The sequence below is a fragment of the Sinohyriopsis cumingii genome, chromosome 18 (genome assembly GCF_028554795.1).
Source record: "Sinohyriopsis cumingii isolate HCF-2022 chromosome 18, ASM2855479v2, whole genome shotgun sequence".
Taxonomy (NCBI): Eukaryota; Metazoa; Mollusca; class Bivalvia; order Unionida; family Unionidae; genus Sinohyriopsis; species Sinohyriopsis cumingii.
Genome location: NC_142978.1, coordinates 21062360 through 21087898, shown reverse-complemented (window position 1 = coordinate 21087898; position 25539 = coordinate 21062360). Strand labels below are relative to the sequence as shown.

Here is a 25539-nt window from a genome sequence, read left to right as displayed (position 1 = left end):
TGATAGATTGTATCATCAAGAATGAGAACTGTTCGAGCTTGAAAGGGACCAATCTTTCATTGTAAAGGGGGTGGGGGGGGGCGATTGTCGACTCCGACATATTCCTTCATTGCCTATCATTTAAATAAAGCACAATATTTCTATCGCATTATAAAGTTCATTTTGCTCTGCTTCTCTCTCTCTCTCTCTCTCTCTCTCTCTCTCTCTCTCTCTCTCTCTCTCAACAATCAAGTTGAAAAAGAAATGGACGAGAGATAAAGAGAAAGAGAGATTCAGTTAATTTAATTCACTCTTACGACAGCAGTGTGAAATGTGACTTTGGAATCCAATAATCAAGACATTCATCCCATGACTGAACTTTCTTTTTTCCTTGTCAGTTCGTTTTGTCTCGTTTTAACAGAGCTAGTTTCCGAGGTAGGCCAATGAACATAAAAAGCTCGATCTCTTGCATTTTTTCCTCAAATGTTTGTCAACGCAGAAGTTACGATCTGTTAAGATTGTTGCTAAGAAATTTTATTTCAAATATTTTTGGCAAGTTGCAATTATTAATTATCATTGGAAACCTCACAACTCTTGCCCTATAATTTATAATCAAAGAGAAATATTTGTTAATTTTCGGTAATAATGACTTTCAGGCTTCTCAAATGTACAGCTCCACTCAAAAGAGTACCTGGTAACCATTATCACTCGCAATCACGTGTACTGGACACAAGAGCACCCCAGGGTTTCAAACTCCATTTCTGTGTTCATACTGTTTTTTTACTTCTGCCTCACTTGGCGGTAAAGGTCAAAGAACTAACTTGGCAGCTCAATGGCATTTTTTGGCAGTTTCATTACCATATATAACCGAAAATTTGTACACTACTCTATTGTGTCGCTAGAAGACCAAAATTAATGGCTGTGATAATATTGCGCTGACTGATGATAGCGCATTCAAATCATTCAGATGTAGACACTACAATGTAAAAGAATTAAATACATCTGTTTGGTAGGCCACTGACAGTTGTAGAAAATGAATAATTTAAAAAAAAGAGGATCCGAAAGGACCCAAAACATACAATAGAAAGGAAAAAACAACAAATACATTGAGAATGCGCTCAGGCACAACCCATAAAAGTTGCCCCCCCCCCATAAATTTTTAATTAAATATATATATATATATATATATATATATATATATATATATATATATATATATATATATATACGAGAAATTGCACTGGCACAACCCATACAAGCTACCCCCAAAAATACTTAATTAAGGAAAACAAACAAAAATTAAAAACTGTAATGAATAGCATTCACCTTGAACAAATACACTAAGCCTACGGGTACAACAACAGTTAGGAAGGTGCGCTAAACTCTAATGGTCTGAAAAGATCAGAAGAGGGATGCCCGACCCCCCCCCCTCATATATAAAAAGAAATATTTTTAAAAGGTTTCCCAAAACAATCCTGAAAATCATTCGTGCATCTAACTGAGCTGGCTTAGCCCAGTACATGAAGTGCTTAGAATCATTCATATATATATATATATATATATATATATATATATATATATATATATATATATATATATACTAAACATAATCTTCTCTTTCTCTTTGGGCTTGCAGTATTTGTGTTTTATAGCGTCTAAAATATGTTTATGTTACCCTCAATCTGGTTTTGATGCTGCTGAAATCGTATCTTGTTTTGTTTAATATTTATGGCAGTATTTAGCTCTAGCTGAAAGCTGTTGTTGTGTTTAACGCTATTTTTCAGCACACGATAGGCTTATACATGGCGGCCAGCATAAATGGTGGAGGAAGAAACCGGGAAAACCTCGGAAAGAACCACCGACCCACGAGAAGCTACTGGCAAGCTCATTCGCATGCCAACATTGGCCGAATCCAAGATTCGAACGGATGCAGACAGAAGTGAGATGGCAGTGATCCGTAACCACGGGGCCCCCTGAAAACTGTCAAAGACTTTCTAAATTGTTGTTATACCTAACAATGCTGCTCATATCTTCTCTTTCTCTTAGGGCTTGCAGTGTTTGTGTTTGTACAGCGTCTAAAATCTGTTTATGTTGTCCTCAATCTGGTTTTGATGCTGCTGAAATCGTATCTTGTTTTCTTTAATATTTATGGCAATATTTAGCTCTAGTTGAATGCTCTCAAATGACTTTCTCAATTGCTGTTATACCTAACAATGCTGCTTATTGTTTTCATCACCGTCATTGTGCAATAAAATATTCATCACCACAATAAGAATAATCAGTTTAATATTTGAAATCTGAACTATGTTGCAAAACCTTTTCATTAGAGTCATGATACTAGAATTGAATTTCTCAAGTAGTTTTGTTTTAACAGTGTCTTGAACAGTTGAAACAAACCGTATAAATACATGGTATATTTGTACTCGTGATTTAAATAAAAGTGTAATAGGGGTGCAAACCTTGACAACTACAGAAAGAGCAAGACAATACATTATGGTCACCATTTTGTTCCCATATTTTGTAAGTTAAGTCCAAAATATGCTACTTTGTCATGATGTAGAGTTCTCACATTGAGGTACAAAACACAGTTACCTCCCTCTCCAAAGAGCATTACATACAACACTAACTGATATGTGGAAAAGAAAGAAAATATAATGAAGCTAATGCATACAAATTATTTAAATACACACAAAGAAGCAGAAAAGTATAATAGATGTGGCTGACTGCACCAATACAAATTATCAGCTTTCCTTAAGGGGGCAGGGGCCAGTTTATATGTACAAATTTAATGTCGCAATCAGCGACCTAGTCTAAAAGAATCATAAAAAATCAAATACACATGTGAGGTCAAAAAGGTCCATATTTTATGGATGCCTATATTAAAACAAAGCATACGAATATTATCCACTTGACCAAAGAAGTCAATGGCAGTTCAAAGCAGAATAAGTTTAAGCACCCCAATCCCAAATTTCTACCTGCAGTTTTCATGTCCGAAGGTCATTTTTGACACCATGTGATGCTCACAGTGCAAACACAAGCCCCTTTTCTAGATGACATTTGTGCAAAACAGTGTGTACTAAACAGGTTGATGTAATTGACAATAGTTGTCATCCAAGCCGTTTCGTGATATTCTACTTGCCCCAAACCCATGTGTTTACTGCTATGGGAGGCTAACTCTTCTTCCTAGCCGACTATTGGTATTTCACTATCAACATACTGCAGAGTAACTATGGAAGGCGTACATGCCTGACATCATTTTCAAGAACAACACAAGCCTGAAACACCTAGCTTACAAATATATCCGTATCTTTAAATAGTACAAAATAATAGCTGAAGAAGTCACACCATAGCCTTTAGTTAAGAAATTTGCCAGGAGCCAATTTACGAAACTGGACCCTGCCACCCTATCAGTGGCTGAAAAAATGGCGTTAGAAACATACCAGCTCAGTCTTCTAGCAAACTTTTGTTGTTTAGAAATAAAAGTTTATCAATCACTTTTTCTCATCAGCATTAACCAGCTTATTCTGAAATAATAGCCTACTTTTGCTTTAGAACTAGTCAGTGAATTGGCTCAATCTCTTACCCCACTTTGGTGTGTGTCATTAATTGCTAATTATTTCGTTAAAGAAATATTTAAATTCTGTCACAATGTGATACATATCTTTTTTTATCCAATTCTGTATATACAGTAATGATGATGGAGAATATTAAACTTGTTTTTGACTGTCAAATTAGTTCCAGTCTTTGCTGTTATTGTTTGCATTCAAAGCTAATGCACCAAATAATGGTATGCGACGTTCATATACCACTGTTCTCTTTTGCAAGTAAATAAATTTGCAAGTAAAACTAACTGTTGTCACCCACACTGTCCGGTTTAAATGATTCTGTCAAGTGGGTTGCGTCCTGTGTCGGTGACATTTTAATGTTTTTACCATATATATTTTATCTACTTGTTTTTTTATATTTATTTGGAAGAGCTTATTTTCCTAAAGTTTGTTTTTATTTTTTATTGTTTATTTTATCTTTGCGCTTTTAAAACTCAACTGTTAACACTTTTTAACCAGTTTGTGTTGTGCTGAACCAAGGCATACGAATGGCCATGCATTGAACGTCTTAAAAGGATTCCTGTATACCTAGTTTTCGGTTTTGACGAGTTTCACTAAATAAGTTCAAGTAGCCTATACTAATGAATTAACAAATATGCATTCTCTAATAGTAGCAGTTTACACGATAAATTATAATTTTACCCATCGTTAGGTAAAAAGGAGAAAGTAAATTTGAATAGACTGGACATTGTCCATCCATTATTTCCATTTGCATATTAATTGGTCAATCCATTATTTCCATTGGCCTATTAATTGGTCCATCCATTATTTATATTTGCCTATTGATTGGTCCATCCATTATTTATATTTGCCTATTAATTGGTCCATCCATTATTTCCATTGGCCTATTAATTGGTCCATCCATTATTTATATTTGCCTATTAATTGGTCCATCCATTATTTATATTTGCATATGAATTGGTTTATGGTTGTGACTATGTATGTGTCTTCAGATGCATTACTAAATTCGTACACTTTCATTCTTTTAGAAAATGTATATATATTTATACACAGCTTTTGTTATTATGTTATTTTAATTGTAAAATAAAGCTCATCGATATAAAATTTAAAATAATGCCTTTAAAGAACCCTCTTGAAATACTTGCAGAAAAAGTCAACGTTCTATCAAGTTAACATTTACTTCTTCAGACATAATTATTATTATTATTATTATTATTATTATTATTATCTCCTTTAGAGGTCTACGGCAGTGTGTCAAACACATTTACTACAATTTTGATTACAAAATTAAATTTTAGAATGTTTTGTCCCCCGCCTTTTCACGAGCAGGAAATATTGTCGGTGTCTCAATCAGTCCGTTACGCTTTTGTTTTCGCAATATTAAATTTTATTATATTAAATTGTTTTTAGATTAATGGATAAAACTTGGTGTTCTCGTACATCGTAAGTGGAAGGGGTGTGGCGAATATCATTGCGAGTTTTGTCTTCAAGGTCACTGTTCACGATTGAAACCACGCGCGCATACACACACACATGCATAATTTCATTTACGCTCCATATATCTGAACCAATTTTGAAATCAAGGAATGAAACTTAGCATTTTTGTATAGGATCCTATTTTCAAGTTTCATATCACGACTCAAGCCACTCCGGTTGCGTAGAGGTTAGATCGTCCGCCTCGGATGCGGGAGTACAAAGGCACTAACAACTGCATAGCCAGGCCCTCTGCATTACGAGGTCAGTGTTAGAACTGGTCGGTTTGGTGTCGGGACAATGTAACTGGGTAGGACATCATGCTACATGTCTGCGGCATGATGCTTTAGTGCTAGTTATCCCTATAAACTGCCACACTGCAGACATTGCAGTGATATGACGTAAAAACTTGTTAAAAGCTATGTTAAAAAATCCAAATTACACACTCACGCTCATGTCAAGACTCAGTATTTAATATTTCTCTCATACTTTTCAAACCTGTAATTTTATAGCTGTTCCAGAACAAATGATGACATATGTGCATACTTTTACATCACACTTAGAATTATCACATTGTAGATACTTTTCAGGGTGAAGTCACGGTTCCGTAAGTTATGTTTTCCTTCACACTTTCCATTCCGCTCTATAACGATGGTTCTGTTGGAGTTTAATTGATGAAATTGAAACTCAGTATAGTTTTACTTCATCATTAGAAGTGGTGTCGCCTACCAGATTGTGGATCATGTCAGGTTCAAGGTCAGTGTTAATGTTATGAGATTTCCGTCGCATTTAACATTCGATCGATGACTTCACATCTGTTATAGATAAAGTGCTCAAACTTGGTATAATCATTCAAACGTGTTTTGTGTACAATATTTGTGGACCTATCTTGACGACCAAGGTCATGGCTTGAAGACCAAGGTGATCACACGTTACCTCCCTCTCCATATCTTTGGAACCCCTTCAACTTTACCGATGAAACCTTGTATGCGTATGCTTTATCATTAGAAAGCGTCTTCTCGTATACTACATAGAGGGTGGTATGCTCAAGGTCATGGTCGTAAGTCAGCATTTATTATTTTCTATCAACTTTTTTCTTTTCTGTAATTTAAACGCCATTTGAAATTAGAAAATGAGATTTGGTACTCTTATATATCATCATAAATAAACATGTCGAATACTACATTGGGTGTCTTATAGTCTAACTCAAAGGCATGGGTCTTAGAGCCATTTGAGAATGATTGATGGAACTTAACAATATCTTCCACGTAACTCATTGTGGGTCATATCTTAAATGTTTACGTCACAGGCAAATAGTTTTGGTTTTAATAGCGTTTTCCCATAGGCTCAGCAGCTTATGAGCCGTTTAAGATAAAATGAATGAAATTTGGCATACCTGTATATTGTCAGTTGAAGGTTTTCTCAATTTCATATTTCAGGTTCTAACTTTAACGTCAAGGTCACAGGTTACTCTATATCGTAACAGCTGTACGAAGTTCAGGTATGAACTATATAGTACTCTTATGTTTCTCAGTTTCTTGTCATCTCGTATATCATAGTGCAGGTTTTATTAATCAAGATGATGATCGCCGTGCAGCCAACATCCATTTTGTCCACTTGTAGTCTGATGTTGTTTGAGATGAGGCAAACAAATTTTCTACTTTCTACATCAACCTTGATGTCTCTACATGTGTGTCCCCAGTTGCACTGCTGTTTTTCATTGTACACGTTTGGTGACTGCACCACACTAGGTGGCGGATAAAAATTAACTAAATTTTCTTATTTTAATTAAACCTTTAATAGTTTCGGTCGGTTGGTGTTGGTTGGTACCTAGGGGAGATGACACTTTTTCGAATTGGACAATAATTAAAAAGCATCAGGATTTGTGAATCATCGACATGTCTTTTGTTATATAGTATGGAAAGCCCCTCTTAACACTGATCAATGCCTTTAAATTTTAAATTATATTAACTTTAAATCATTGAAAATAACTTTTAACGTTCATAGTTGGTGATGTTAGCATGTTTTTGTTATGGAATAAACTGGAGAACCCGGAAAAGATTATCCACTAACTTTTACGTATGTCAGCGTCTGGACTCAAAACCGGTACAGAAGACGTGAAAAAACGATTACCATTACGAAAGGTTGAATATGATAAAGGAGTATGATGTCAGGTCAGAATTTGTGACACGATTCATTCTTTAATTTTTAATTACGAATTTCAGATGATGATTTGGTTCACCATTGGTTGTTGTGTTGCCTTCTATATTATACACTGGCTCTTTCGGAAAATTCCTGTACGGAAATACTCCAGCAAATATGTCGTCATAACCGGATGTGATAGTGGCTTCGGTCACATGCTTGCTAAGCGCATGGACCATATGGATTTCCACGTGTTTGCTGGTTGTCTTACAGAAAAGGGAGCCACAGAGTTGCGAAAGACTTGCTCGAACAGACTGATTACTCTGGATTTAGATGTAACAAGCGCTGTCAGCATCCAGAAGGCTTTTAAGCTGGTTAAATCAAGCCTTCCATCAGATTCAGGTAAAGGTTTTAGACTGTCATGTTAATTTAGTTTTCTTCTTCTTCTTCACTTAACCTGACCGCAGCGGTGGCCTAGTTGGTTAGTGCGACCGCCTCCGATGTAGGAGGTCGCGGGTTCGAACCCCGGTCGAGTCATACCAAAGACTTAAAATAAAAATGGTATTAGCAGCTGCCTCACTTACAGCTCAGCATTAAGAATTAGTGTCAGGACTGGTTATTGTGACTTTGTGGACATGATGCCACATCTGCAGCATGATGCTCCAGTGCTAGAGACCGCTCCGGTTGCCCAGTGGTTATAGCGTCTGAGTCGGATTCGGGAGGTCGCGGGTTCGAAGTCGCGCCGAGTCCTACCAAAGACTTTTAAAAATGGTACATACAGCTGCCTCATCAGGCGCTCAGCATTAAGAGCTTAGAGATTGGACTGGTCGACTTGGTGTCAGGATAATGTTACTGGGTGGGACATCATGCTACATGACTGCGGCATGATGCCCCAGTGCACTATATACTACCACACTGCAGACACAGGGATATGATTGAAAAATTGTTAAAGCTACGTTAAAAATCGAAATAACACACACACACACACACACACACACACACAATCCAGTGGTACACATCACCAGATACTGCCACACTGAAGTTCACTGACTTCACAATGATTAGTTAAATTGTGTAAATGGCATTTCATATGTAGAATTATGACGATATAGTTGTAAATGAACCGTGTCAACACACCATTTACAGTGTATATTCTAAATACGTGTTTCTTTGGTAGCGTCAATAGTCCTTTGTCAATCTAGGAATGCAGTTAAGGTAGTGAATATAAGATTCGTTCCTGACTTATCTGTGTAAATTAAATGTCTACAGTGAACCATCTGTTTCACATGTGTAACCATTTTGTAAGACGTTTTACTGTGTTAGTGTTAATGAATGTTTCAAATATAGTAATACTAATTAGTATACTAATTTGCAACTTTTATCGCACATGCAAAAAAGTATTGTGAAGATATTTAGCGATAAACTTTGTTATTAAAACATGTTTTCTTGTTAGATGTAATACTTCTATTTTAATTGGTCAATTCCATGTATATTGCAACCAACGTAATCGTAGTCTAAAACACAAAGACAAAGATGTTCTTAAATATCCAACCGTTTCTTTCACTTTTAATAAGAAAACAAAACTTATGTGAAAAAATGATGCCATTAAAAAATCAAATGCAGAAGATGTTATTTATTATAATAGCATACGAGTCCAATGGGTCTAAAACGCTCGCCTTTACAGATATCTGACATCTCACCTCTGTCCGCTTGGGTTCAGTTCTCTGGCTTGGCCATTTTAGGTCTGTGACTAAGCTTTGCTTGTAGCTTCCCGTGGGTCAGTGCTTCTTTTCGGGGTTTTACCGAATTCTTCCTTCACCAGATATACTGGTCACCATTACCTATTGCATATATATATATATATATATATATATATATATATATATATATATATATATATATATATCGCAACTAACGCGTTCAGATTGTTTATATTACAGTAACGATACTCTTAATGTGTTAGAATTAAACACTATCGCATCAAAAATGCAGCGTGGTTTGAACGCGTTAGGTGTATACTGTAACACGATATATGCAAGTTCTACCGCGTTAGTTGTATACTGTAACACGATATATGCATGTTCTACCGCGTTAGATGTATACTGTAACACGATAAATGCATGTTCTACCGCGTTAGATATATACTGTAACACGATATATGCAAGTTCTACTGCGTTAGTTGAAAATTCTTACACGTTAAAGAGCATACTTCATTAAAATCTGAGCTGACAATATAGTGTAGGTTATAATTAGTACAATTAGTTATGTCTTTGTTTTAAGGAATTTGGTGCCTTGTAAACAACGCGGGAATTGCAGGTGAGGTTGGTCAAGTCGAGTGGTTGACAAGGGCTGACTATGATCAAGTCATGGCGGTCAATGCATTTGGGATGGTTGATGTCACTAAAGCATTTCTTCCCCTCATCCGAAGAGCACGTGGTCGAATAGTCAACATGGCGAGCGTCATGGGACGATTTCCGGCAGCTACGGCCTCTTACGTGATGTCAAAATTTGCAGTGGAAGGATACTCTGCTGTACTGAGGTAATATTGTTATTAGAACGGTTAAAGTTATTGGCTGTTGTTGTTGTTGTTGTTGTCGTAGGGTTTAACGCCATTTTTCAGCACACGATAGGCTATACATTGCAGCCACTATTAACGGTGGAGGAAGATCTAGGGAAAACCCCGGAAAGAACCACCGACCCACGAGAAGCTACTGGCAAGCTTTCTCACATACCCACATTGGCTGAATCTGAGATTCGAACCCACGCAGACAGAGGTGAGATGGCAGTGATCAGTAACGGAGACCGCTTTAGACCACTCGGCCACTCGGGGCCCCGTTAAAGTTACTGGTGAGAGAGAGAACTTTTAGTCATGCCACCGCCATACTCTGAGAGGTTGTGGGAGGGTGGCATGTAGTGTTATCCACAACAGTCCATTCTGTCCGGTCTCTCATGAAATTTGTTTACACTCAATAGCGTTTGAAAGAGTTAGTGGATCAAAGCCATATTTATTTTGAAGCTTTGTATAAGGGGATCTGTTATTCGCTTTTCAGATTGTTTGACAAAATGCTGCTGATCTTTTGCCCCCCATAGACTTGGAACTTCTCCCATGCGTATTAAGCCAACCCTTCGTAAGTTGCATCGATTGTGTTGGGCCACCCTTAGCGTATGGGGTATACTTTTAGTTTTGGCAGGGTTTGAATTGTAGAAGTGGGAGACTTAGTTAGCTTACACTAGCCATCTAGCTCTATTAAGAACGTAAGATATATTATGTAAACCAGTAATAAAGGGGACACGGACCAACTCGGGTACAGACATAATGCCCCTCCCCGAAGAAATGAAAGATAAACCTTAATCCCCTCCCCCAGTCTAAGTTTAGCTTTATATACCAATCAGTGGTCTAAAGCGCTCTCCGTTACGGATCACTGCCATCTCACCTCTGTCTGCATGGGTTTGAGTCTCGGATTCGGCTAATGTGGGTATGTGAGAAAGCTTGCCAGTAGCTTCTCGTGGGCCGGTGGTTTTTTCTGGGGTTTTCCCAGGTTCTTCCTTCACCGTTAATACTGGCCGCCATGTATAGCCTATCGTGTGCTGAAAAATGGCGTAAAACCCTACAACAACAACAACAATATCAATCAGTACAAATATACATCTTTGTAAGTCGGCTTGGATTCTTTGAAACTTATTTTCGGCTTCCCATGAGTAGATAAATGATGTATTTTGTACGGATTAGATGGTTAGATATTAATAGACAAGGAGATTAAGATGACTGTGATCCTTTAGATCTAACGACGAATTGCACCGCATGTTCTTTGTCATCTCGATGTCATTAGTACAGAGTTTACGGTTTTTGACCATTATCGTTATAATTTTGTATGTACTTACAAGCTAAACCGTTATCGGTAAATAGTAGCTGCCAGTATTTTCTCATAAACTTTAGAATAATATTATTAGATAAATGTGAACTTCCATAATTAACTTAAATATGAAAAATATTGATGATACATCAGATTTCGGCTTTTATCCATTGGGTGTAAGTGCTTTAAAGCTAGGCCATAATTGTATTGATTAAAGATGGAATTCCATATTAAAATTAATGTGTGGTATATTGGTGATGTGTCACATTGATTCTTTTCCCCTCTTATACCGTTTTAAAACAGACCATTATATTTGGGACGGTTTGAAAGGTTAAAAACTTAGAATTGGAAGAGGATTATGTGCTATTTTTTTCATTTTTTCTGTGGGGATTTTTTTAATGGGTGGATTTTGTCCTGTGAGAAGATTGTCCTACACGCGGATCAACTAAATCCTCCGAGCCCACTGGACCCCTCTCCCGACTTTGATTTTGAATTCAGCAGGTTCTGAGGCTAGGGTGGCGCCTCGCACAACAGTAAATGGTGTTAAAAGTAAAGCATTAACGTATACAGGAATTTACCATGTTGAGTAATTGGAGTTAGTCAGTGGAAGCATCCAAAAGGCAAATAATTTTGATTGTACAACATGTTTCGACTTTATTGTCACAAACTTTATAAAGAAAACAATGAAAAACCAAAATGTTTTGTACGTCTTTAAAATTCCACTTGTCAAAGTTTAAAATGAAAATGTGAGAGGAACTTACAGTAATATTAATTAATTCCAAACTAATCACTATAACTTTCTATAAAAGTCCTAAATGAATGAAAAGTTCCTTTTGAAGTTCAAAACCGGAAATGTACATTTTCTCCAAGAACCGTGATGTTTCAAGATGACATTGTCCAGAATTCCTTCGAATAATTTATAACAGTTCCAGAATAATATTATAGTCCAAATAACAAGCATTTTTTCTATTTTCACTGAACAGTTCAAGCTCATGTGTTTTTCCTCTCGAATACTATCGAAGTACAACAGAAAACACGTCTGTAGACTTACAAAAGGAACACAAGAAATATGAATACTCTATAATCGGAATGAAACTGATTGCTCGGTTTTTATTTTATGTACACTGCTCATTGCCACTATATTTTGCAATAGACACCACGTGACAGAATACACTGTTCATTTTACGTCCAAGTAGCCTATTCAGGAAGCTCGAAAAACAGCAAGACATATATACAGATATACACCACAATTTTGAATTAAAAAAATAGATGTGTGTGTGTGTGTGTCAAATACACAATAGAGCATAATTTATATATATGGATAGATGATAGTTTCACAATATTAGACATTATCTTCTCTACGGATTTAAGTCACAAGATAAATCAAAAATATGACAGTAAGTTAAATGACATAAATATACTATCGACTCAGTTTTCAAAGGGAATTCTTACCTCCTATGAGAAATTATTGTGATAAAATCACTTGCTTTACCAAAATTAAATCTCTTATTACGTTTTCCAAATCCTCCAGAATGGTTTATAAAAGACAAATTAAATAGTTTAATCTAAAATTATTTACAGAAAGGTTCTGTTTTCACGATGAAAATAAAATGAATCAGTATAAGTTATGAAGAAGGGGAACTTGCAATGCCTGACTTAAATTTTGTTATTTGGTCTCTAAAATATCCTAGTCAGAAAAATACTTACTATATATATATATATATATATATATATATATATATATATATATATATATATATATATATATATACAGAGAGAGAGAGAGAGAGAGAGAGAGAGAGAGAGAGAGAGAGAGAGAACGGAACTTAATAGGCTGGGAACTAGTAGTGGATATGTTACTAGAGTCATATAAGCGCTTAGAATAACATTAACGGGTTACTGAAGAGTCCTAGAGTTCATATTATCTAAGGAATATTCTACTATACATATATATATATATATATATATATATATATATATATATATATATATATATATATATATATATATATATATACTTACCAAAAGTACCAAATGGAGTAAAGTGATGCTTCACTGTTTTAATTTTTTAAGGAATTTAACAAGTTTAGTATCAATTATGTAGAAAGGACCATATAAGTTGTCGATAATATATTTCGGAAGGACGCTTTTCTTTCTTATAACTTATAATTTAAAAGTTTATTCCAACGTTTTATTTCAGATTTTCTTAATGAAGCACTAATATACAGTAAAAATATTAAGGTCGAAGGGTCTTTACTTTTTAGTAATGCATGGTTTGAAAAAGGTTTACAATTTATTAACTATAATATTGAGAGTAATGGACAATTCCTTTAATTTCCAAAAGGAAATGAAATATATAATGTTGGCACTAACATTCTACAACATGCAGAAATCTGCTGTGAAATCATATATAAATAGATTATCTATCGAATCCCGATCAGAGAAACCATGATTTAAAAAAGACTTTGAAACTAACAAAGGATTCATGAATATTTACAGTATCTTGGTGAAAGACCCATAAATATGAGAAACTAAAGCACTAATTAAATAGAAAATAGAATTTAATTTGCCAAACCAGTTGAATTGTCAAGGCATTTTGCCTTAACATACAAAATTACGAAAGATTCGAATCTAATTTCATTTCAGTATAAATTACTGCATAGAGTTCTTGCAGCAACTCATTTCTGGAAACAACTGGAATAAACAAAAAAATGTTAAAGTTCTTTTTGTATGGATTTACAAGAGACATTAATTCATCGCTTTTAGGACTGTGCAACTGTAAAAGAATTTTGTAATGACTTAAACCAGTCCATTATAAACAAGACTTTTCACTTACACTTGCCTACATTTTCGCTTACTCTTGTCTACCTTTTCACTTACAGGAATTATAATTTTCGGTATGTTAGAAGCAGGCAATGCAATTAAATTTTTGTTGCTGATATCTAAGAGAGACATGTATAATATGCGACATAAAAGAAGACCTTCGTTCCTACCATTGCTTTAAAAATGTTTAAAATGTACTACATTTGTGAGATGGAATTAGCCAAAAGAAACAATGAACTGGAATTTTTAGAAATTGAATTGCACATGTTTATTAATTTATTCGTATAGTACAGTCCGTTGCTCTCTGTTGTTTTCAATGTTTACCTATGAAAATCAGTTGATGCATCTACACAATCTTGGAATATCTCTTGGTTATAGTTTGTGCAGATAATCTTTAACAGGATTTATAAGATTTATCTGTATACCTATTATATACTTATATTCTTACAATTCTCTTGTATCTTATTCTCTTCTGCTCCACACTTTCTTCTCTTTTCTTTCTTACTTTTTATAGTGTTTTCTTTCATCAGGCTATTCTCTTTTCTTCTTATACGTTTTCCCCGTTCTAACAACTTAAATCCTGTCTGTTTGATGCCTTTACAAAGAAGACAAGACGTGTAAAAAAAAGTAATTGTAAGGTAACCCATGGGATGACACATTTAAAAAAAGTGATTTGATCTAATTCCGTACGTAAAACAATGCCATTATAGACCAGAAAATTTAATAATAATGGAATTATATCTTGCTATTGTTATACATGGAGAAGATAGTAAAGAAAATATTACTCGTGTGAATTTTGTAGCGGGATAGGGTAAAATAGCTATATATATATATATATATATATATATATATATATATATATATATATATATATATATATATACACACACACACACACACACACACGCTGCAAGGTATTTTGGCGCCATAGGCGAACCATTTACCCATAACCCCCCTCTGACCGCATCGCTTATGCTAAGCTGCTCATTTGTATTAATACATGTTTGCTTGACAATTTATTAATTTCGTTATTTAGTCTACATATTTAATGATAATAAATGAATAACCTGGAAGTGTACTTGGTTCTTGGAGGCGCCCCCAGTCTTGACATCCTAGGCGGCCGCCTATTTTGCCTACTACGTTCAACCACCTCTCTCTCTCTCTCGATATATATATATATATATATATATATATATATATATATATATATATATATATATATATATATATATATATATATATATAAACTATCGTACAGGTTTGATTTTCTATCCTTTGATAGCATTATTGGTGATCAGTATGATTTTGCCTAGTATTATCAAGCATTCTCCTATTGAAACCATGCAAAGCACTATCCATTGTGTTTGCTGCATATTTTTTTTTCTCTCTCTCTATCCGATGGGACCTGTATGAAAACGAGATGTCTTAAGTCTGTTTTCACATAGTAGGGAAGGTCATACAGATTGATGAACCAAGGAAGACTCGTATATGACTCCAGTCGTTTCTCTATCCTTGGTTTAACTCCGTCACCGACTTATTTTCACTTAGACAGTTTTACGTTTGAATGTCAAAGATGATAATCTTACGGTTCTTGTAGTAATAGGAGGAGGAGAAGTAGCAACATCAGTTTAAAATATGCAATTTTTATTCCGTAGGTATCAGATGAGACCATTTGGAGTAAGCGTCCACGTGATTGAGCCAGGTTTCTTCCAGACTGGTATTACTAGTAATGAACTGATCAGAAAGGATTTGGAAAACAAGTATGCCCGACTGGAACCGGAAATACAACAAGCTTATGGTCAGAAATATAAGGACACACGTAAGAAATTCCGAATGAATAATAACGTAAGGTGGTAGGAAATATTTGTATCCCATGTACATTGGAAACATTAAAGGTTCAATTTACTTCGTACTGTAACTTACTGTAAACATTCTGATTATCTGTCATAACTACAACAAATGTGTCATAAATGCGGTAAATATGGCTCATATTTCAGACTCGGTTTAAGTCAACACTAACGAAAGGGATTGAGTAAATAGATCATCTTTAAAACTGACTTATTTGCTAAACACCTTATAGTTCACTTATTAATGAATTCGTTTCAGTTTCAACAACCCATTCCCGAAAGTCCTGTTGTTTTAAATAGTAAATATTCTTATTATCACGTCTGCGCGAGAAGATGCGATGTTAACTAAAACAGGGTGGAAACTCAGCGTGAGAATAAGTGGCATGGTGAAAATGCTGTGTATTTTCTTCATCCAGTTTTAAAACACACACACACACACACACACACACATATATATATATATATATATATATATATATATATATATATATATAAAGGATTCACTAAGTTTACAAATTTTATTAACTTGTCTGGGGCAAGCTGAACTGGAAAATTGAACTTGCCCTTTGAAAGTTTGATCTTGCCGCAAACATAATGTCCTTGCATGAGTAAAACGAAAAGAATATGTATAGTATATTTTAAAGAAAATCATCGTCACATTTATTGAAACTTTTGTATGTAGATTAGAGTCAGAACAGAGTTGCATGTAGAGTTGCAAGAGCAAAAGCAGACATGTACATGTATATAGACAGATAAAGGGATAGGTAGTAAAGATTTCGGAAATGGATGCATGTTTGAGAGAGAGAGACGGGCTCGAACAATTTTTTTATACCCACAACTCAAGGATTTATAAACATTTATTTTATCAGTTTACTTAAAAGTTATGTAGTCACCTTCAAATCGACATGCATCAAAATATTGAAGAATCCCACTTTTGAGAATGATGTGGTAACCCTTACTTTTGTCCATTTAATTGTTTACCAATCAGTCTGTATGGAGTATCCTGTTATTATTGCGTAAACAACATTTTATAAACGGCTCCTGTGGGTACTATATTTTCCTAACATCACGCCTAGAACGAAATCCTCCTGGTAGTTAATCGTCAGAGACTATTGCCTTTTATTTCTAAATACACACCCTTCAAAGAAATCTGATGAGTTGTACTTTTAGCAGTTAACATCTACTGGCGACATGCATCAAATCAATCTTATGAAAAGCCGATTATTTAGAGTTGGCAATCTGACAAACTGCCCGAGACTTACGGACTGGAAAGTCGGCTAATTCCTGATAGGTATAAATATTACAATTACAATGTAATTGATTATTTAAAACGTAAGTATTTATTCCTTGTTTGTTAAAACTTGTTTTAAATTGTAAATATTGTTATTATCACGTCTGCGCGAGAAGATGCGGTGATATCGGAAAGAGAGAATAAGCGGCACAGTGAGGAAGCAATTGGCAACGAAGGCAGCTCGTAAGAGCGCACTCTGAGGGTTGATGTATACGTTTTGTTACAGCCTTTTTTGTGCCTTTCGCTTACTATTTCATTTTTATTGTCATCATTTCCATTTTTCTTTTTTTTCATTTTGCAAATTTTGATTTTGTCAGTTGCAGAATATTTAGTCCGTACCTGACCTTTTGATTTGCCACTTCTGAAATTTTTAAATTTCAATTTCGTGTTCTTTTTTTCATTTTTTGTTAATTTGTAATTTTTGTAGCTTGGTTAGCTGCAGAAATCTGCACCTGACCTTTTGATTTTGCCATTTCAACAAAGTTTAGTGGTGAGAGATCCATTGAGTTAAGTTCACTTCATTTTATCAGTAAGCTCTATTCGCATACATTCGGTGCACAGGATTATCTCCACATCAAGTAGTATGGATAACATACCAAAACAAATCATGTACAAAGGAGCAAAATTAGAGGAATATTTTTGCAGTAAGGATAGAAATAGGGATAGGGAAGAGAATATTTAGTTGCAGACCACCCTAAAGGTTGTCAACTTCTGGACTTCAGGACAGTGAATGACTGCCCCCGACAGTCAGATATTCTAACTGCCCTAAAACTGAAGGGAATAGCAGTAGACAAGATTGAAGGGATACAAAATGGTGGAAAAAACAAGTTTGTGATCTGCCCAAAAGATTTTGACTCTCCCGTGGTAGGCTTTGACGAGCTAGAAGTCAAAGGACTAAAAGCTACGGTATCGAACGCACCTTCAATAATACGAGAGGTTGAACCAAAAACAAATTCAACACAAATTAAAAGTACCAGTTAAAGCCGAAACAATGGCCGTGGTATGGGGCTATCCAACCGTCAAAACAGACGTGAGAATACAATAGCCAAAGACGATTCGGTGAAGATACCCACATTCTTCTATGTGCTAGGTTTCTTATTGAAATCCTGATACAGAGGATGTGAGATAGAAAGGGCATGCCCTAGATGTAAAGAAAACAGGCCATGTACCAAGGGACCGTAAGGAACACTACGTACCTCGCACATATGCTGAAACAGCACTAGCAGTAGGACCCACACAAATGGAAATCTCCTTGGCACTTATTGAACAGGTAAGCCCATCTGAGGCTATACATGTTCAGGAAGTCCACGTTGAGGCAAAAAAATGACCAAGAAACCAATGACCAAAACTGTGTCCATGATGGGACCTACCAAATGACCACAACTAAAATTTTTGACACAACAGACGCAAACAGCGTTTAAGCCCAAAGTGACACAATGGGAGCTCTGGCGATGAAAGACCTCGAATGGGAAGACTTTGCCACCCCATGAAAACCTTTCAAGTCTGTGCCCTTTGAAAAAGAAGTGGGCATTTTAAAAACAAACCCCTACTACCTCCTCCATGTGGAAGAGGAGGAGGAGGAAACTCAAGGACACCAAACTAAAGATGGGCCTGTCGATCTGATAGGGCTGAAACCCCTCACATCGACACCGGCCCAAAAGAAAAGAAAACTGACAAATTCATCCCAGAGCCCCTCCCTTGAAGAGGAAATGAGTGGGGATGAGCTTGTCATAAACAAAGCCCAACAAACCATCATTCCGCCGGTTAGAACAATGATCATGACTAGACAAAACAAAAACAATAAGCAAGCAAATGACACGGACAAAGACAATGACAAGATCAATGATTTGGTAAAAGACGATTTGGAATTGAGCGCGGACGAAACAGAAATGAAATTGATTCCAGCTCAATAACTGAAGAAATAACAAAGGGGAAAAATCAGAGATTTAAAGAAGATCTGGAAATAGACCAGAGCTTTCCAAAAATATACGAATAATTTGACTCTAGACAACCTATATATATATATATATATTCTAACACAATTTTGAATAGGAAAATTTTATTAAGTGTTGCGGCACCTGGTAAATTTAGCAGAAATGGAGGGACTATACTTCCAAATTGGGATAAACAAAGAAAAAGTAGACATACTAACCAAGAAACGAACGTTGACGTGATTTTGCTGCAGGAAACTCATAATGGGATTATACCGTAATTAAAATACCTTTTTGAAGTCCAACTAAATTCAGTAGTTATTTCTAGTGATTACAATAATGAAGACACCAGAGGAGGGGTGGCTATAAAAATAAGCAGGGCTTAAGTTGGGAATTAATGGATGTAGGAGAATTTTGTAAGGGATACTAATTACATATTAAGATATATCATTGGCCAATAACCACCGTATACTTTCCAGCTAACAGAAGTAAAAAAAAATACAAACAAGCTTTTATTGAAAACTTATTCAACTATTTGTTAAATATTCCAACGGAAAATTTGATTTTAGGGGGATATTTTAACTGGGTAGGTGACGAAATTGATACGACCACTGACTTAACAGTGAATGATAAACTTTTTAAATCTGAAATGTTAAACCTATTTAACAAACCTTTTATATGATATGTATAGGAGATTAAATCTATTCGACGCGAACACGTATAAATGCAAACATGGACAGGGAAGCAGGATATATAGATTTTACGGAACAAGTTTCAATCCATTGATGCATAAAAACGCTATAATATCTGATTTTAAATTATCTGATCACAAAATGGTTTATATTGAATTAAAAATTAGGAATAGGTGTAATTGGGGTCCAAGACAATGAAAATTAAACAACAGAATTTTAAACGATGCAGAATTTGTGGATATAATAACAAATGTAATTGAAGTTTTTAAAAATGATCGAATTGTGGACATAATAAAACAATGGGATATTGTAAAAGACACAATAAAAAAGAAAGCAGTCCAGTATTCTAATACAAGGGCAGAAAAACTAAAGAAAGATAAAAGCCAGCTAAAAATAACCTTTGATATAACAACATATGAGGAAGATAGGAATTGCACACAAAAAATGAAATCGAAGAAGAAGAAACTCAAGGGAAAATAATCAGGGCAGGGAAATTTACCGAAATATATTTTTAAAAACGCCTATAGCTTATACAAACGGGAAAGGAGGGGGGAAAATATTAGATAAAATTAGAGTTGGAAATGTAACATATACAGGAAAATCCGATATCCTAAATAGTATCTACTTATTTTATAAAAATCCATATACAACACAAAATATTGATCCTGACACAATCGACAACTACCTAAATGAAGTCGAATGTGAGATGATATCAAAAGAACATATGTGATGATGTCATCTCCAATGAAGAAATATCAAAAAATATTGCTGCACTTACAAAGAAGAAATCACCAGGGAAAGACTGTCTCGCGCAGAATTCTATCAAAAATAATACGGTAAGCTAAGGCCGATCCTAAATGCTTTGTACAATAATATTTTCTTAAGCAAAGGGAAACAGATGTCAAAATCAATGCGAGAGGGAATCATAACAATTATTTGTATGGGGAAGGGTGATAGAGAGGATATTAAAAACTGGAGACCAATTTCGCTTTTAAACACAGATTACAAAATTTTAAGCAGAATATTAACCAATAGAGTAAAGACTGGATTAGGAAAAATCATAAATGTAAAAAATGAAAAGGGCGGGACATATAAAGTAACATTTAAATATAAAAACAATAATTGATTATATAAACGAAACATGATCGAAAGGTGCCATGGTACTTTTCGATCAAGAAAAGGCTTTTGACCGATTAGAACACAACTATATACAAAAAGTACTTGAAAAATTTGGATTCGGGAGAAATTTCCGTAAGTGGACTGAAATCCTCTACACGGTAATAACTTCACGTGTGCAGGTAAATGGGAAATACACGAAAGAAATTGATATCCAAAGATCAGTGAAGCAAGGATGCCCACTGTCAATGCTATTATACGCAATAGCAATTGAAATTGTAAGCCACAAAATCCGAAATAACACAAATACAGGGTATTCAAATTCCTAATCTCAAAGAAGAATTTAAAATGCTCCAACATGCTGATGATTGCACCAACTTTATAAGAGATGCTAAATATTAAGTTTATTCACAGGAAGAATTTGAAAATTTCATCTGGTTCCAAGATAAATCATGATAAAACCGCAATACCAAAAATAGGTAACTGGCTCGGAAACCACAAAGTATACCTCAGCACCTCCAGAGAGATAAAGTGAAAGCTCATGGAGTTTTCTTTGGTAAAAATAATGAACTAGAGAACTATAAACACTTAGTAAAAAAGATTAAAGACAATGCAGATATCTGGGCTCTAACGCCACTATGCATCATGGAGCGTGCACAAGTAGCAAAAACGTATCTTTACTCAAATATAAACTACACCATTAAATCAATTGATATGGAAAATAAACGTCTGAATAAAATCGATAAAGACATAATAGACTACATATGGAGTTATAAAATGCACTACATTATTAAAGAAACATTATATAGAGAAAATAATAGAGGGGGACAGGGGATCCCCAGCCCTCTATTATTAAAGGTTTCAAATATAATTAATAGATTAAAAAAGTACAACCTGAACCCAAAACAGCTTGGGAGGCATTATATATCTACTGGTTTGGTTTCACAATGAGAAACAGACCGGAGATATATAGGAATAACAACCTTACCAAAAAAACTAGAAGTTCCAAGACGATTTAGATATATAAAAGAAATATTTTTAAAGTATAGGAATATAATAGTACTATGGCAACTAGACACAAAGAACACTTACGAATGGATAAGAGAAGACATAACTAAAAAATTAAAATGTATAGTAGAACAGGATAACTGGGGGATAAACTGGACTCAAACTTGGGCAAATTCGGCAAAAATAAGGTCTTTAAAATCACAAAGTCTAATTTTTAAATATGCACACAACGCCTGGCGCACGGGCAAAGAAGCTGTTAGACTTTACATGATTAGAACAATACCTAAATGTCCGCTATGCAAAATAGCAAACTTTACCAAACTACATGCGATAGCCCACTGTGACAAAACTAAAAGTAATACTTTAATGATAATCATGGAAATATGCCAAAAATACAAATATCATAGAAACAATATCTTATATTTAGATGTAAAATATGAAAATAAGATAATTTTAAAAATAATAGATTACATTATTAAAGTTATGCTATCCTGTGGTCAAGGTAATAACAATAATAAAGTAGTTGAAGGACTCCTACTATACCGGGGGGATGGGAAGGGGGCTTCGGTTTACCGCCCATGTAGGGGTACGTTCCGTCAAGTACGGGCTGGAGCCCCAGTTTGATCTCTCTCCTCACGCTTAAAAAAAATGTTTTAATAAAATTTTCTAATATAAAAAGCAACAGCCACACTTCCTAGTATTGGATTTTAAAAAATAATTTAAAATCTTAAGTTTTAATACGTATATAAATAAATGACCTCGGAATTGCGTTTTCAAAGTTTACCAACTTTATTTTAAAACATTCTAGAATTTTTTTAGCAAATGACATTAAGTTTTCGAGACTGACCGGATGCTGCTTCTTTAAGCAGTGTTTGGGTTTTGTAACAATATGATCATATACTATTGAATCACAGTTACCTCCGGATTTTGCAAAACAATACACAAACTAAAAATCTGTCAATTCTTTATAATTTATAATTCAAATAAATTACAACATTAAATGTAAAGTGTTACGGGGGGGGGGGGAGTGTTGAACGGGAACGGGGGATGGGAGGAAAGGCTTCGGTTTGCTACCCACTAGGGGTGTGCCACCGCCAGAGCGCGGGCTGGAGCCCCCACCTCATCCCTCAACTCGGACATACGGTTCCAACTCTCCTTGAACATAACTAAACTTCTTAAAAATTTTAAGAATCTTAGTATTCCCTTTTTTCTTCTTTTTTCTCTCTCTCTCTCTCTCTCTCTCTCTCTCTCTCTCCAACACTCTTAAGATATAAAGGGTAACTCAATAGCATAGGACTAACAAAATACAAAATATAAAATTTTTAGTATTAGGAGGGAAACAGGGGACCTTCAAACAGGGGACGATGTATAGACGTCGCGAGGCTGTCACAAGGCGCTACGCGAAGTGGACAGGCCTGCGAAAGAGTATCAGAAAAACCCACATGAAGCAAATAATACAACAAAAACACGTGGACTAATAAGTTATCCTCTATTAACCAGCTAACAAGTCTACAAACCATTTGTAAACTTCTTTTAGATTATAAATTAAATAATAGAGAGGAGGCCTAGCTCGAATCGGGAGAAACACAAATATATAAAGTGCGGACCCCGACTAGAATACAGCCTGCCTCATTTTCGAAATAGACTTTCATGCGAGAAACGCCACACCATAGCCACTCACATAAAACACTAGGTTTTATTTTAATTTCAACTTGAAGTACACCGTTCATCTTGCCGAAATTCTAAATTGCAGTTAATTTAAAAAATAACTAAATTTATACCAGGACAAACAAATGAATTTGAAAAGTCTATATAAACATTTATACTAAGACAACTGGGAAAAATTTGACATAGTTTTGCTGTTCCTACTTACAGACTATATAGCATACACACACCATATATTTATATATTAGCATACACGGCACATAGGAGATCCTTGGCAAAAATCACTAAAAATCAAAGATAGGAAATCTGAAAATGAGAATGAGATGCATGTTTCAGACTACTACCCATTAGAAAACACCAGGACTCAATAAATACCCCGTCAAAATTTAGCTATAAACAAATTTTTTTATCAAAATTCTTTAAAAAAGAATTAAAACAAGCACACAAATCTTGGGGAATACAAGAATACATGAAAACACTTTATTATTATTTTTTTTTGTTTGTTAAGTAGTGGCGGCATCTGTCTGGTCGCCCCCCCCCCCAAAAAAAAAAAACAAAAGAAGTAGCGAGTCAGATCTTCACATTTACCACAGGATGGCAATGACGCATACAGTGATAAAAGAAAATGTAGCGAGGTATGCAGAATAAGAATGCGCTACATAATAATGGTAAATATTGGCGTTGATACTTGTCGCGAGATCTTTAGGTATAAAACTAGCAGAAAATAGAACATTAGGAAATGAACATTAACGCTTGTCGGTAAATGAGCTCGCACAAAGATACTATAGTTTACCCATACCGCCGACGTTCATTAAACTTTAATAAATCCTCTCAAAATTTCGTTGATCTGCCCTCGGGCTAGTGCCATGCATATTTGAGCTTGTCCAAAGAAAATTTGAGCTTGTCGTAGAGTTGCACTTTAATTAGTTTGAAAATTTTAACATTCTTGTAAAAGAACATATTTTATCTACTGCAAATAAAATCAATCTCTCTCTCTCTCTCTCTGACGTTTTATTGACCATTTAAGTAAAGTGACAGTTGTTTTCTTCGTTTCAGTAATAACGAGAGCAACACATTTTCTTAAGCTGTTAAACTCACCGAACGTGCACAAAGTTGTGGATGCCTATACACATGCGATAACTGCTAGATTTCCAAAGACCCGCTACACGGTTGGATGGGATGCTAATCTGTTTTTCCGTCCACTTTCTCTTTTACCTGACTGGGTTGCCGATGTTATGTTTGGTGCTCACTTATTAAAACCCAATTCAGTATGACGAAAGTGATATTCATGGTGGGTATTTCATTCGCCCGTTTCATGTGTTGGTACGATTTTGTAATTGTCGTATTCATGTTAGAAATTTGAATAGCTCGTGTCACGTGTTCGTACGAGTTTGTTGTTGTCATATTCATGTTAGAAATTTCAATAGTGTGTGTCACGTGTTCGTACGATTTTATAGTTGTCATATTCGTGTTAGAAATTTTAATAGCCTCTGTCACGTGTTCGTACGAGTTTTTAGTTGTTACATTCATGTTAGAAATTGTAATAACCCGTATTACGTGTTCGTACGAGTATATTGTTGTCATATTCTTGTTAGAAATTTTATTAGCCTGTTTTATGTCTTGCCACGAATTTGTAGTATAAAAATAAAGAATAAACATTAAGCGATTCCTTCCAGTTCTTTCTGTTCCTGCCATGTAATAAATGGGTTTTAACCATGTATTGTGATTTCCATTCCATCTTACAAAAGACGTCATGTATGTTACACGAACCGAACCACATTGCATGGAACCGGCATAGGTAAACAATAATGATCGATTGGCTTGTGGAATTAAAACGACTGATTTCCGCTTGTGTCACAAAAGTAGCTATCTCATAATAATTGAAAATAGACCGATTATGCAAGACATGCACAACAAATAACTTGTGTAAAATCATCATAAATACAAGTCAGCTTTATATTTCTGTTTCTGAAATTCTAAGACTGTGAGTGCTGACGTATAACTAGTTATATATTATTGGATTCTTAGGGTGTGTAGAGTCATAATGGTATTTACCTTTGCTTCCACTTATTATGGCCTTATAAAATGTGATATTCCATTATCATTTAACTTATCACTGTTGAATTATTCATTGATGCCATTTTTTGGGATG

The 25539-nt window shown here is 35.0% G+C and overlaps 1 protein-coding gene across 4 annotated transcripts in view; it reads left to right on the top strand.

Moving 5' to 3' along the window:
* LOC149776192 (retinol dehydrogenase 5-like) overlaps nucleotides 1-25049 on the top strand; it is a 39879-nt gene extending 14830 nt beyond the window's left edge. For 2 of the 4 annotated variants that reach the window (XM_089942515.1, XM_089942516.1), the window contains exons 2-6: nucleotides 6458-6519; nucleotides 7244-7562; nucleotides 9441-9699; nucleotides 15493-15656; nucleotides 24444-25049. In XM_089942515.1, the coding sequence (XP_089798641.1) occupies nucleotides 7244-7562; nucleotides 9441-9699; nucleotides 15493-15656; nucleotides 24444-24661 (960 nt within the window). In that variant the 5' untranslated portion in view covers nucleotides 6458-6519 and the 3' untranslated portion in view covers nucleotides 24662-25049. The remainder of the gene's footprint in view (nucleotides 1-6457; nucleotides 6520-7243; nucleotides 7563-9440; nucleotides 9700-15492; nucleotides 15657-24443) is intronic. The other 2 variants (XM_089942517.1, XM_089942518.1) reach the window with 1 other exon arrangement.
* Nucleotides 25050-25539: the final 490 nt, after the last annotated feature.